General features: G+C 42.5%; 1 protein-coding gene across 1 annotated transcript in view; it reads right to left on the bottom strand.

Annotated features, from left to right (window-relative positions):
• LOC137411412 (alpha-actinin-1-like) overlaps positions 1–15,197 on the bottom strand; it is a 230,153-nt gene that overhangs the window by 28,009 nt on the left and 186,947 nt on the right. Inside the window, 2 exon segments of the mRNA XM_078785256.1 lie at positions 7,674–7,824; positions 9,171–9,318. Of these exon segments, the coding sequence (XP_078641382.1) occupies positions 7,674–7,824; positions 9,171–9,318 (299 nt within the window).

Raw genomic sequence — 15,197 nt, 5'->3', positions numbered from 1 at the left:
AAAAGCGATATATAACATATTTTAAAAAGTTATGGGCGAGTTATGACTAAACTTTGGGTCTCTGGGGTGTTTTGGGTCTTTGGGGTATTTTGGGTCTTTGGGGTATTTTGGGTCTTCGGGGCATTTTGGTCTTCAGGTCTTTTGGGTCTTCGGGGTCTTCATGGGATTTTGGGTCTTAAGGGTCTTTTGGTTCCTCTGGGTCTTTAAGGTTCTTTGGGTCGTTTTGGGTCTTCGGGGGTCCTTTGGGTCTTCGAGGTCTTTGGGTTATTTTGGGTCTTCCAGGTCTTCGGTGCTTCTGCTTCGGGGTCATTTTGGTCTTTGAGGTCTTTGGGTTATTTTGGGTCTTCTAGGTCTTCGGTCTTCGGTGCCATTTAGGTCTTCAGGTTATTTTGGATCCTCTGGGCCTTTAAGGGTATTTTGGGTCTTTGGGGTGTTTTGGGTCTTCGGGGAGTTTTGGGTCTTTGGGGTGTTTTGGGTCTTCGGGGTGTTTTAGGTCTTTGGGGTGTTTTGGGTCTTCAGGTTGTTTTGAGTCATCAGGGTGTTTTGGGTCTTCAGGGTGTTTTGGGTCTTCAGGGTGTTTTGGGTCTTCAGGGTGTTTTGGGTCTTCTGGGTGTTTTGGGTCTTCAGGGTTTTTTGGGTCTTCGGGGTGTTTTGGGTCTCTGGGGTGTTTTGGGTCTTTGGGGTATTTTGGGTCTTCAGTGTCTTCAGGGGATTTTGGGTCTTAAGGGTCTTTTGGTTCCTCTGAGTCTTTAAGGTTCTTTGGGTCTTCAGGGTCTTTGGGTTATTTTGGGTCTTCTAGGTCTTCGGTGCCATTTAAGGTCTTCAGGTTCTTTTGGATCCTCAGGGCCTTGAAGGGTAATTTGGGTCTTTCAGGTGTTTTGGGTTTTCAGGGTGTTTTGTGTCTTCAATGGTCTTGGGGGAATTAAAGGGTTGTCAAAGGTCTGAGGGGTCTCAGCAGTCTTAACGTAATTAAGAGGGTTAATTAAGAGGGTGTTAATTAAGACGGTGTTAATTTTTTTGAAGAAGAAGAAGACCTTTTCATTGCATATAAACATAACGACATGCATAACGACAAAACCATATATATGTTTGCTCTATTATAATAATACTAGTGGGGTCACCCATGGGAATCCCACGGGCATGGACGTGTGTGTGACATTTCGACATATTGAGTTAGATGCAGCACCTGCACATTCAGTTTCACAAAATGGTTACTGGCAATTTATCAGATCGACAAATAATGTAATCGACACACGCACACACGCACGCACACACGCACACACACACACACGTACACCGACACACATGAAAAAGTTAGTACACCCCATGTAAAGTTTTGACTTTTTCAACATATTTCAACATATAGCTATTTGATCTTCATTTCAACAATATTGATAGATAAAGGTGATATAATAAAACAAATATCATGAAACATTTACATTTTGTAGCCCATTGTATAATTTAAATAAACATAAATGCAAATTTCGCATGTGGAAAAAGTAAGTACACCCTTGGCTCTAATAGGTGGTATTGCCCCCTTTGGCAGATACAACCTCAAGTGCGCGTTTCTTATAACTGTCTACCAGTCTCTGACATCGACTGGGAGAAATTTTTGCCCAATCCTCCATGCAGAATTCTTTCAGCTGTGCGATGTTTGAGGGGTTTCTTGCATGCACAGCTCGTTTCAAATCCCCCCACAACATCTCGATGGGATTTAGATCCGGGCTTTGACTTGGCCATTCCAGAACCCTCCATTTCTTTCTTTTCAGCCATTCCTTGGTGGATTTACTGGTATGTTTAGGGTCATTGTCATGCTGCAAGGTCCACCTTCGGTTGAGCTTCAACTTTCCGACAGATGGCCTCAGATTATCCTCAAGCACCCTCTGGTACAATGAAGAATTCATCGTGGATTCTATGATGGTGAGCTGCCCAGGCCCTGATGCAGCAAAGCTGCCCCAAACCATAATATTTCCACCACCATGCTTTACAGTTGGTATCAGGTTCTTGTGGTCAAATGCCGTCTTTGGTTTTTGCCAACATGTCTTCTGGTACTGTGGCCAAATAGCTCTACCTTTGACTCATCTGTCCAGAGCACATTGTTCCAGAAGTGCTGGTCTTTGCCTAGGTATTCATTGGCAAACTTTAGTCTTGCCCTGATGTTCTTTCTGGACAGCAAAGGTTTCCTCCTGGCACACCTCCCATGTATATAGATCAAATTTGTGCAGCCTCTTTCTAATGGTAGACTCGGGCACTTTGACATCAACAGTGGCAAGAGCTACCTGTAGGTCCCGTGATGACATTCTGGGGTTCTTGGAGACTTCTTGCAGCATCTTGCGGTCTGCTCTCGGGCTGAACTTGCCGGGGCGGCCTGGCCTGAACAAGTTGGCAGTTGTTTGGAATCTTCTCCGCTTGTAAATGATCTTCCGGACAGTCGAATGATTGATTTCAAATTGTTTGGAGATCTTTTTAAATCCCTTCCCAGACTCGTAGGCATCTATAACCTTCTTTCTGAAGGCCTCAGAGAGCTCTTTTGATCTCGGCATGGTGACGCCACACACTTCAACAACAAAGAGCAAACCAAACTAAATGTCTGAGGTTTAAATAAGACAGGTTCCTCCAAGATCCTCTCTTTTCGATGTTCTAATCATTTGCACCTCAGCTGGTACACCTGATTCTAATTTTAGGTATTTGAAGTCGTGATAAATGTAGGGGTGTACTTACTTTTTCCACATGCAAAATTTGCATTGATGTTTATTTAAATTATACAATGCACTACAAAATGTAAATGTTTCATATTTGTTATATTATATCACCTTTATCTATCAATATTGTTGAAATGAAGATCAAATAGCTGTATGTTGAAATATGTTGAAAAAGTCAAAACTTTACATGGGGTGTACTTACTTTTTCACGTGACTGTATATACACATACACACACACACATGTACACCCACACACATCCCACATGTATATATCCCACATCCCACATGAATATGCATGTTTAAAGTAATAAAATAAAAACGAAGAAATATCTCTCGGTAATATCCTGAAACTCGGTGAAATTCGATGACATTCGCTCGGTGAATTCACTGTTTCCCGGTGAAAAATTTCCTTTGGGCGGTGTATAATCGCTCCGAACGAAATATCTCTCATCAATTTCCCGTCTGTTAATTTATTTATTTTACATATGTGAATTACACGTCCATGCACACCTGAAATATAGTTTGTTTTTGCACACGTGGAATGAACACGTGAACCTTCACTTCCGGATAATAATGTTGAATGAAATAAGAACGAAGAAATCTCTGTCGGCATGATTGTTGACGTTTTTGTGACGACTGTCATCAAACGGAAAAGTAATATATCTTAACGGAAAACAAAAAGCGAATCATTTTGCTGTCTGTGTCATGTTGGGCGGTGTATGATACATCGTCCGCAATTTTTTTATATATTTCGGCATTTTCCCGTGTGTGCATTTATTTTTTCAATTATTGCTAAACCGAGTCTAAAACCATCGATAAAAATGAAATAAGATGGTGAATTCGAGATAAAATCGTGAGGGTGACTCAATGAATGGGCTTTATTTTACAGGCCTTCGAAAATGCATTTCGTTCTATAAACGGAAACTTTCATCAGATTTTCTTCCCGTTTTTTTTCCAACCGAGTCTAAAACTATGTTAGCGACTGTGAAAAATGAAATGATATATCGAATTAGAGTTGAAATAAAACTGTGAGAGAGAGCAAGACACCGTGGGCCTAACAAAAGGACCTCAAAGCTATGCGAGTTAATAAAATGGTGGATATTTGTTTCGAAGCCTCTCCAAGAATGGGTGGAGCTACTCTCTAAACAGAGTAAGCCACACCCCTGGACAGACAGACATAATCACCTATGGATATTATAATATAGATGGACATCAATGACTGGGTGGTCCTTTCTTTTGCAGTTCCGACTGCAAATTTTGAAAAGCAGTTAACCCTGGCAGACAATAATTCTCAGTTGACATTTCAGACTCACAGAAACAGGCAAAGGTTTGACAATGTCAATTTAATCAATAACTTTGGGCTTTGACGGGTACATTTCAAGTAAACCAACAATAACAACTTTTTGTTGTCGGTTTTTATTTTTTAAGCATTTTTGATCAAAACCACATTTAATTCCAAAACGCGACAAAGCACCTGTTGGAAATACTTTGCACTTCTCGAAGATTTCCCGAAAAAATCCGAGATGTAGCAACGCCTCAGATATGTGCATTATGACTTTCCCATCAATTTACCTACCCATCTATATATTGCTCTGCAGCACCAATAAGGCATGTGCATGTAAAGTTTGTCTCTATTGTGCTGAAGCATTTTATATTTGTGAAAAGTTATAATTAATTCTGAATTTTGTTATGGAAACGCATTAAGAAGTACAAGACTGTACTCCATTTAACTTGTTCGGCTTTCGTTCATTTTCCAAGGTGTACTATAGTACCGAGTATGTACATGCAACAGTTTGTTGTTTGCACTCCTTTTTGGAAAATGTGCAGGGTGGTGTGTGTTAAAAAAAAGAATTAAAACTTAGGAAAAAGGTAGGCCATCAATTCAAGCATAATATTTTTTTCTGCAAGAGCACATTACTTGGACACTTTAATTGCACCATGGATATGCAAGAGTTTGTACATGAGCTGCTGCATGAACACCCTGGATATACAAGAGTTTTCCATGAGTTGTTTTTGTTCCACACTCTCTTTGATCCAATTCTTCCCTCCGGCTATTCAAGACAGCTGTTCATGGCTCCCATCCAAAACCATGATCTTTTCTACACCCGTTAAACCACATCCACCCCTCTCAGAATTATGCTTACTAGGGCGTGCCCGTACTATATATATATCTAAAATTATATCCCCCCCCTCTATTTACATGAAATGGTTTGGTCCATTCGCAAAGCCAAAGCGAACGGCTTGCGAGTACGGTGACCATACCTTGGGAACCACTTGTCCGATTAATTTCAAACCTTGAAAAGGCACATCCTCGGGTCCCCAGCAATATACCTGGCAAGTTTCAAGTATATCGGACCGGTAGTTGTCGAGAAACAGCGGTCACAGACAAACACACACACACACACACACACACACACACACACACACACACACACACACACACAGACACACACACATACACACAGAGATTACTGGAATTATAGATAGACTAGGGCGTGCCCGTACGTGGGTGCAAAAAAACATGCGTGCAAACAACAACAACAAAAAAAAACTTTGAAACCACGTGGCAGTAACGACCACAGAACCCCCCCCCCCCCCCCTCTATTTACATGAAATGGTTTGGTCCATTCGCAAAGCCAAAGCGAACGGCTTGCGAGTACGGTAGAACCCCACCCCTCTATTTACATGAAATGGTTTGGTCCATTCGCAAAGCCAAAGCGAACGGCTTGCGAGTACGGTGACCATACCTTGGGAACCACTTGTCCGATTAATTTCAAACCTTGAAAAGGCACATCCTCGGGTCCCCAGCAATATACCTGGCAAGTTTCAAGTATATCGGACCCGTGGTTGTCGAGAAACAGCGGTCACAGACAAACACACACACACACACACACACACACACACACACACACACACACACACACACACACACACACACACACACACACACACACACACACACACACACACACACACACACACACACACACACAGACACACACACATACACACATAGATTACTGGAATTATAGATAGATGTATCCATCTTGCCCAACCCTTGCGTACTCCACGACTCCTCATCGTTACCTGCATCCCTTGTTTGTCTGTCTCCATCTACCTCTGCCCTGGTGTTTCCCTTCTCCTGCCGTTCCATTTGCTATGTCGTGTCCTGATCTGTTCTGTGTTCTAGCTCTTCCACGAGACTAGGCCTTGAACAAAAAAAAAGAAAAAGAAAAAAATATGAGATATTGGTCATACATAATTAATTCATAAAGAAAGAAAGGTCATAAAGGTCATAAAGAAAAAAAAGAAAAGAAAAAAATATGAGATATTGGTCATACATAATTAATTTTAAAATAATGCATCATTGCCAATGTTAATGGAAAGGCCAGCATACAGCATTGGAGCCATCAGGAGGAACCCGAATAGGTAAAGATGGAGTCAAAAAGAGGTCATCGGGATAGGATTTGGGTTTCGACTGCTACTCGTCTACCATCAAACCCATCCAATCCAGGCACAGCCAAGTGAGCCTTACAAAACCAATTTGCAAGAGTTCACGTCTTCGTAGACACATATAAAAGTAAATAAATAAATAAAAGGAAAGAAAGAAATTAATAGTAAAAGACACCAAAAACAACAAAACACAGGCCAAAACAACATGTGACAAAACACACACACATGCCACACAATTAACTACAACTTGGACCTTAAACATGTATATTCGTGGATCCAGGAATACGCCCTCGAATGCTTCAATGGTCACCAATGCTTGAGGGAGACCGAGTTGACTATGCACTAACAGAGTCGTATGATTTTTTTGAAACGACTCAATAACACCTGTTTGACATAACATGCAAACACACAATACTCCTGAAGTGGCTTCATATTGCTGATAAAAAAGGCAGACTGGATACCTTGGGGTATCACACTTGTCTTTCAGCTGTTTAAACAGGGTTAGATTCCAAACCTACAATAAAATATCATCCTGGTGTTGCACAGGCAGAGCATTATATCCAAGAGTGTGCCGTTTCTCAGGAGTATCAAACTGGTATGCCATGTGATAATCTGCCATTGCATTCACTCTTCATGGTTTGATGGTTGAATACCATCACATTTGCTGATGAACGTTAAAGTCACCACAGAATCTGTTACCACAGATGAATGTTAACAAGGTGGCCATCTTGGATTTTGACGTGGCAACCCAATTTTCAATAGCGTTCTCCCTTATGTGTAGATACACCCACACACCAGATTAGAAGTTAGTAGTTCGTTTATTTTTCAAGATATTTCGCTCACAAGGTTCAAACATATATATGGTGGTGGCCATCTTGGATTTTGACGTGGTGACCCAATTTTCAATAGCGTTCTTCCTTATGCCTAGATACACCCACACACCAGTTTAGAAGATGGTACTTCGCTTATTTTTCAAGATATTCCGCTCACAAGGTTGAGACATACATGGCGTCAGACATACATGGCGGCGGCCATCTTGGATTTTGACGTGGGTTGCACCCACACACCAAATTAGAATTCGGTCCTTTGCTTATGCACGCATGCACGCACGCACGTCCGCACGCACGCACGGACGGACGCACACACGGACGTAGGGGAAAACTATAGTCCCCCTTTCGCTCTGCGGTGCGACGGGGGACAAAAAGTAGGACAGTGTGCTGGTGCTCTGGCCAAATACTTGTCCTTGACTACAGGAAAGCAATGCATCAACAGCAATAACTAATCCTCCAGAAATTACATGAATAAACAAATAAACCCATCAAAGTAAAATACAATTCATTTTCAATATTAACTGCTTGGCCTCTGCTTTATTGCAACTCTAATAATTTTGCACACTTTAAGCATACTTAATTTTCAATGAGCTGCAAAAAAAACCCAAAACAAATAAGACAACTTATTCTTTTTTTAAAGAAGTAAAGTTGAGAATGTAAGATACGAGAGCTAGGAAAAGGCACACACTTGAGCTCCTGGGCGATGGCAGCTATCTGCTCAACACGATCCTGGTGTGCTGCGAGATCGCTCTCAAATGCCTCACGTTTGCGTAGAAGCGCCTTAAGTTCGGTCAGGGATACAGACTCATAATCTCGCTGCAGCAACAGAGCTTCCTTGCCTATAGACAGAAATTGGAAAACAAAATAAGTTGATATTTATCAATGCACAAGTTCAATGAGGGGGAAAAAACATGAAAGCGAAAGTAATTCTTCATTCATATACAGTGCCCTCCATAAGTATTGGAACAGTGAAGTTAAATTTGTTATTATTGCTATATACTCACTCAAGAGATTTCGACTTGAGATCAAAAGATGAATATGAGGCAAGAGTACAGAAGGTCAGATTTCATTCCTTGGTATTTCTATGTATACATGTTCTAGCATTGTAGAACAAGAGCACTTTGTATGTTCAGTCCCCCTGCAGTTCTGTTCTTTCAGCTTTCACATTGCTTGCTTTTCTTTCAGAAAGTTTTCTGGTCTTCATGTTGGTTTATGCCTACTAACTCCAAAGACAGACTCCCAAGGCAAAAGCAAAGGCTAAAACCAAGACTAGACATTCACAGCTCTTTTACGGACGACCGATTAATGCAACAATAAACACCTGAAGCAACAAGAAACACCTGTCAGTGATCTGTTCTAATACTTATGCTTACCTAAAATGGGGGGACTGAACATGCAAAGTGCAATTGTTCTACAATGGTAAAACATGTATACATAGAAATACCAAGAAATGAAATCTGACCTTCTGTACTGTTGCCTCATATTCATCTTTTGATCACAAATCCAAATTTCTTGAGTACATAGCAATAATAACAACTTTAACTTCACTGTTCCAGTACTTATGGAGGGCACTGTATATATCACAGAACATACTTCAGTATCTAGAGAAAATAATGTTCTTTAATCAAACAATAACTTATTTTGCCTCTGCCCTCACATTCACATGCCTTTTCCTTCTCCCCCCCCCTCAATCTTTCGCCCCTCTCATACTCACAATCCCTCCACCCTCCTTTCTCACCTCTCCCCTCCCCCAACCCCCAAATCAATTCCTTCACCAACAACCTCTTTCTTCCTTTAGCCACTCTCTCCCCCCTTCCTCTTCCTTTACCCACTCTCCACCTTCCTCTTCTTTTGCCCACCCTCTCTACCTCCTTCTTCTTTCACTCACCCTCTCCACCTGCCCCTTTCTTCACCCACCATTTCCACTTCCGCCTTTCTTCACCTACCTTCTTCCCATCCTCCCTCTCCTCCTGTCTTCTCAATTTCCCTTCGCCAGTGATACAATACAAGTTATTAAAAATCTTCCTCTGGAAGAAAGAAAGAAAAAAAAACACTATAAAGCTTGAATAGCACTTGAAGTTACTCATGGAGATTCTCTTCAATGTTGCTGAAAAACTGTACAAACCCCTTATGCCAAAGGTGAAAAGATTGGAGAGTGGGTGGGGGAGGCAGAGGGTGGGGGCACCTTCAGTCCAGGCCACATGGATTGCAGCCTTCTGCCGAAATTTTTCGGCAAGATGGTCAAGACGTTCCAACCGGCGAATTTCGTTCAACAACCATTCCTCATAGCCCTTCTCAGCCTGCTCCAGGCACCCCCATGCATTTGCAATGTCCTGCACAAAGGATATGGGCCAAGATGTAACATTTTGCTTTTAGTTCTGCGCACCAGGCATTCGGAGAAAAACAAAATCATCATACATGTAAAGCTCTTTCTAACCATTCACTCACTCCTATACATGTTTAGTACTTTATAGGTTGGCTAGAAAGTTGAAATTTTGCAAACTGATGCAATTCAAAGCCACAAATACAGGAAGCAAAAAAACCTCCACCCACCTTCGCTAGTGGAGGTAACAAGGATGGAAGTCCTCATCAAGGACACATCTGTCACACGCACCATAACAATGGGGACGTGTAGATTCTACATTGAAACTCCTCACTCCTCCTTCTTCCTCCTCTCCTTACTCCCCCCCCCCCCCCCCCCCCCCCCAATATCTCTCTGTCTCTGTCTCTCTCTCTCAGGTGCGGCCGCACGTGTGTAATCAGAGAACGTTGCTGCACGGCGTTTCTCGTGGTACACGCCGTGTGGTAGCGCCGCCTTTCCTCCCTTTCTCCCGCTCTGTTCTCTACTCTTTTATCTATACATTTCATTTCTTACGAGTTTGAGAGTGAGAGAGCGCACTCGATCCCGCGTTGCTTGTTTGCTTCACGGTATCGAGTGTTTCCCCACGCCCATGGCCATGGCGAACATCGAGGATTTTTCCGGTTTGGAAAAGTTGTCGGAAAAATGGTTTGTCGTGCACACCACCTTCTGAGGTGACGGTGGAGCAGATCGTGTTGTGCGTCGGTAAATGTATCGGTATGCACAATGTAATTGCTGCTTCGAGGATGAATCAGCGCGTCGTCATCTTCATCTCGAAAGAGGAAATGGTGACGCAGCTCGTCGAAAACGGTTTGACTGTCGAGCCGGATATCTTCGTGTTTGTTTCACCGTTGGATGCACCTTCGGTGAAAGTGATTGTGTCTAATATTCCGCCTTTTATCCGACACGAGCAGATTAAGACTGCTTTGGAGCAGTATGGTAACGTCGTGTCGAAAATAACTTTCATTCCTGTTCGATTTAAGGATCAGCAGATAAAACATGTTCTGTCCTTCAGGCGTCAATTATTTATTATTTTAAAGCCGGGAATTCGCAATTTGGAGGTGATGTTGAAAATTAAACACGACGACTATACATACCGGGTGTTTGCTACGTCACAGACCTTGGTATGTTTTAAATGTGGTCAGCACGGACATGTTAAAAACGAATGTCCCAGTAGCGTGCCCGAACAGCCAAGGGGGGAGTCTGAAAAGGAAAGTGAACCTGTGCCAGGTAACGAGGCTCCCACAGAGCCAGGTGAAACTGCTGAAAATCAAACCGAGGATACGAGCGGCTTTTGTGTTGTTACACGAGGAAAACGAAGGCACCAAGGTTCAAGTACATTCGAGCCTGTTTCATATGCTGAAGCAGTCGCTGTGAAGAGGGTCTCACTCAATAGGATTGAGGGTAGTCCGAACCTCCTCGGTGCTGAGTCCTGTCCTCCTCCTCCTGGTGAGGAGGAGGCTATGGAGCAGCAACACGTCTTGTCAGGTGATGCTCCAAGTGGAGGTAAACCTTCTGCAGACTGTACATCAATAAATGATGAGCTTAGGCATGGCAGTCAAACAATAGGTGTACCTGGTACTCCAGAAACCTCTGAAGAGGTAACTAAGGTTGCGGAGAATGATCCGTTACCTGACGAATTGATTTTCGTTAAGCCAATGCCAGTGTTCGATGCACCTGTACAGGTAAAAGACCGTGTTATCGAGCAGGAGTCGTGCGATTCGGACGACACGTGTTCGAGTTTGGATCCTAATGAGATAGGGGGTGCAGCTGGGGATTCGCAGGACTGCGAGGACTTAGATGCCCCCTCTCCTACCGAAGTAATTAAATTCCTTCATAATACTTTTCGGAAAAAGATAAAACTTGTTGAATTTTTCCCACAATTGGACAAGTTCCAAGTCACTGCATCTTGCATCATAAGCGATCCGACAGCCTATGGTGCTAACGAGTCTCAGGTGTACAGACTGAAAAAATTTGTTTCCGTAGCAAGGAAAGAACTTCGATGATCTGCCACTTGATAAAGTCTTAAAACTCGTTATGGTTTTATCTATTGCGAGTATAAACATAAACGGGGGCCGTGCCCCTATACGGAAGACACATTTACGGGTATTATTGGAGCAAAGGCATGTAGACATCGCCTTTCTGCAAGATGTACGTTGTGGGGATACCTGTTCAGCCGAATGGCAGAATACAATAAGAGGTTCTTGGTTTTTCAGTTCATTTGATTGTCCTAGAGCTGGAGTCGCTTTCTGGTTTCGACCAGGAATCTCATCCAGCCAAATAGCATTTCATGAAGTCAGGCGAGGTCATTTGGCCTTTGTTGTTTTTTCTTATGGAGGCCATAAGATCACATTGTTGAATGCCTATGTCCCAAGTGACCCTTCTCAAAGAAAAGAATTTTTTTCTCTTCTTGATAATTGTTTAGCCCAAATTGATTTTGGTGGTCTTGTCTGCCTAGCTGGTGATTTCAATTGTACCTTAGAGCCATCTCTGGACCGTAATGGTATAGAACCTCACCCTGAGAGTGCAAAACATTTGGCGGCTCTACTAGTAAAATATCACCTGGTTGATGGGTGGAGATTACAGCACCCTGGGGTTAAGCAATTTTCATGGTGCCAAGCAAATAATAACAGAGTTTCCTTTGCTCGGTTAGATAAATTTTATATCAATAATGGGTTTCGGAATTTGATTTTGTCAACGGCGATTTTTCCCTCTGGTTTTTCGGATCATCATTTGGTTTCTCTAAAATTGATTTTTCCCTCCGCCCCTCGTATGAGTGCCTATTGGGCCCTCAATGTGGAACTGCTTGAAGAACCGCATTTTTGTAATGCATTCAGAGATTTTTGGGAGTCTCTCCATGCTAGGAAAAACACTTTCCAGAGCAGGAGGCAATGGTGGGATATTGCAAAAACCCATATCAAAATTTTTTGTAAACAATATAATCTCTATCACTCGAGGGATAATTTTTTTATGATTTCTAAACTTGAAAAAGAGATTCTAGAACTGCAAGCAAATCCTACCAAGTTGAGTAGCAGCACAAAAGAATACAAAGATTTTGTAAGCAAGAAGGAGCTGCTTCATCGCCTTGTTAAAGAACGGGCACAAGGGGCTTTAGTTCGGCTAAGAATGAAAAACTTAAAACTTCTTGACTCTCCTTCTAAGTATTTCTTCTCCTTGGAGAATAAGAATAAAGCACAACAGCAAATGCTATCATTGCAATCACCAGATGGTGGGATTGTAAGTCAACCTAAAATTATCAGAAGGTTAGTAAGTGATTATTTTTCCTCTCTTTTGTGTGCTAAAGAAGTTGATTTAGATGTTGCACATACCTTTGTTGAACCATTGCCCAAGTTGTGTGAATCGCAGCGAGTCTCGCTGGAGAGTACTATTACCCTGGGGGAATTGAGGTGCGCGCTTTTCGGTGTACCAACTGGTAAATCTACTGGACTGGATGGCATTCCTCGTGAATTCTATGAAGCTTTTTGGGACATTATTGGAACTGAGCTTTTGGAAGTGCTCCAAGAAAGTTTACAAGTTGGGGAGCTTCCCCTAAGTTGCAGACGAGCAGTTGTGTCCTTGCTACCAAAGAAAGGGGACACTCAGCTACTTCGGAATTGGCGTCCAGTCTCCCTACTGTGCACCGACTACAAAATATTCTCCAAAGTCCTTGCCTCACGCTTAAAATCCGTCGTCCACTCGCTTGTCCACCCCGATCAAACTTGTTGCGTGCCTGGACGATCAATATATGACAATCTTGGTGCTGTTCGTGACATTTCTGACGTGTGTGACTGCCTACGCAAGAGCACAGGCCTCGTCTTTATAGACCAAGAAACATGCTTTTGATAGTGTAGATCACAAATATTTATTTGCTGTTCTGAAGGGTTTTGGGTTTGGTCCCACCTTTATATCGTGCATCCAGTTATTATATCATAATATTTATAGTTTGGTGAAAGTCAATAATGAACTGATTTCTCCTTTTTCTGTTTCAAGGGGTATAAGGCAGGGATGTCCTTGTCTGGCCTCCTATATATTCTTGCCATTGAGCCTCTTTTAGTTCGGTTTCGCGAGAAATTTTTGGGTTTCTCCGTTTCCCCTAATGCCCCCCCTATAAAAGTTGTAGCATATGCAGACGACATCTGCACTGCAATACAGTCTCAAGATGATGTATCCGAGTTAATCAGAGCTCTCAATAATTTTAGTCTTGCTTGTTCGGCCAAGGTGAACTGGTCAAAGAGTTGTGCCACCTTCTTTGGACTACCTTCAGGTTTTGCTTTCCCGCCACTGCCAGGAAATTTGTCCTGGAAGAATGATGGCGTTTACCATTTGGGCGTGCACCTCGGTGATTCCCGACGCATTCAAAAAAACTGGGACGGATTAATTGAGAAAGTGCATTCCAAGCTACAAAAATGGAAAGGGCTTCTTTGCAATCTATCCTACCATGGAAGAGCATTGGTGATTAATAACTTGGTCACTTCTACCCTGTGGCACAGGTTTATGGTCTTACAGCCACCAAAATGGCTCATCGAAACCATCCAGAAACATTTAATTGATTTTTTCTGGGGTGGTAAACACTGGCTCCGACCAGGCGTGCTCAGCCTTCCACGTAATGAGGGGGGTCAAGGGCTCGTTGATGTCAACAGCAGGCTCATGACTTTCCGCCTCCTTTTTGTGAAGAAGTTTCTTTACAGCCCCATGCATTGGGAGAGTTTAACCTTGTGTTTGCTAAAGCAAGCAGGTCGGCTGGGATATGGTCGCGAACTGTTTTTGCTTGATCTCCCGAAGATCGATGTCTCATCACTCCCGCTGTACATGCAGAGTGTCATCAACGCCTGGCAAGCCTTGTCGTTGCGTCGTGAGGCCGGTTCCATTACCACCTCGACATTCCTCAACGAACCAATCTTCTACAACCACCTTTTCTCAGCCATTCCTTCTTCCAGGACTTTTGTCCAGTACTTTGTGGGGTCAGATCTTCTCTCTGTCCGTAATTTGTTGGACTTTCAAAGAGAAAGATGGAAGTCTGCTCACGAAATTTCTGCCAGCTCTGGTGTCAGGTCCATTAGGATTATTGGCCAGATTTTTTTTGCTATCTCAAGAGCAGCAAATAATCTTGGAGTAGAGTTCAGGAGCCTGTTTGAGCCTGCGGGTTTGCTTGACCAATATGCTTTCCCTGTTTTACTTTTGAATTTTAATGGAAAATTTGTACCCCTTAGCTCCATTGAGAAAGGGGCGTTGCATGAATGTTGTGTGCGCTTTATTTTTGCCGATTTTGTAAAAGGCCCTTTTGGAGTTCAGTGGAGAGAGCACCTGTCAACTCCTTCACCTATTACTCCTGTGTGGCGCAGTCTATATGCACCCCCAATCTCCAAGTGTACGGGCGACCTGCAATGGAGACTTGCGCATTGGATTCTTCCTCATAACATTTTGTTGCACAAATTTTCAAATGACATTTCTGAAGTGTGCCCCTTTTGTGAAAGTCATGAAACGCTTTATCATGCATATGTTGGGTGCAGAAGACTTGTTCCTTTGTTTAAGTTCTTGCATGCCAATATTTTGAAAATGGGGCTTTCTTTTTCTTTTGTTGAATTTATTTGTGGTTATCCGATTTCTGCTGTGCATAAGTCTGAAACTGCTTTAGCGAACTTTTTGGTTGCTGAAGGAAAAATGGCAATTTACAAAACAAGGAAAAAGAAGGTGGAAGGTGGTGAATTTTCTTTTTGTAATATTTTGTTGACCTTGAAAGTCCTGATTAGTTCTCGGATACAGCTTGAGTACCTGTATTGCAGCAAGTACGGAAAAGAACAAGAATTTTCTGATAGATGGTGTGTTAAAAATGTTATTTGTTCTGTGAGGAAC

The sequence above is a fragment of the Myxine glutinosa genome, chromosome 1, assembly GCF_964187855.1.
Source record: "Myxine glutinosa chromosome 1, kmMyxGlut1.1, whole genome shotgun sequence".
NCBI lineage: Eukaryota > Metazoa > Chordata > Myxini > Myxiniformes > Myxinidae > Myxine > Myxine glutinosa.
This window is presented reverse-complemented; position numbering and strand designations above follow the sequence as displayed.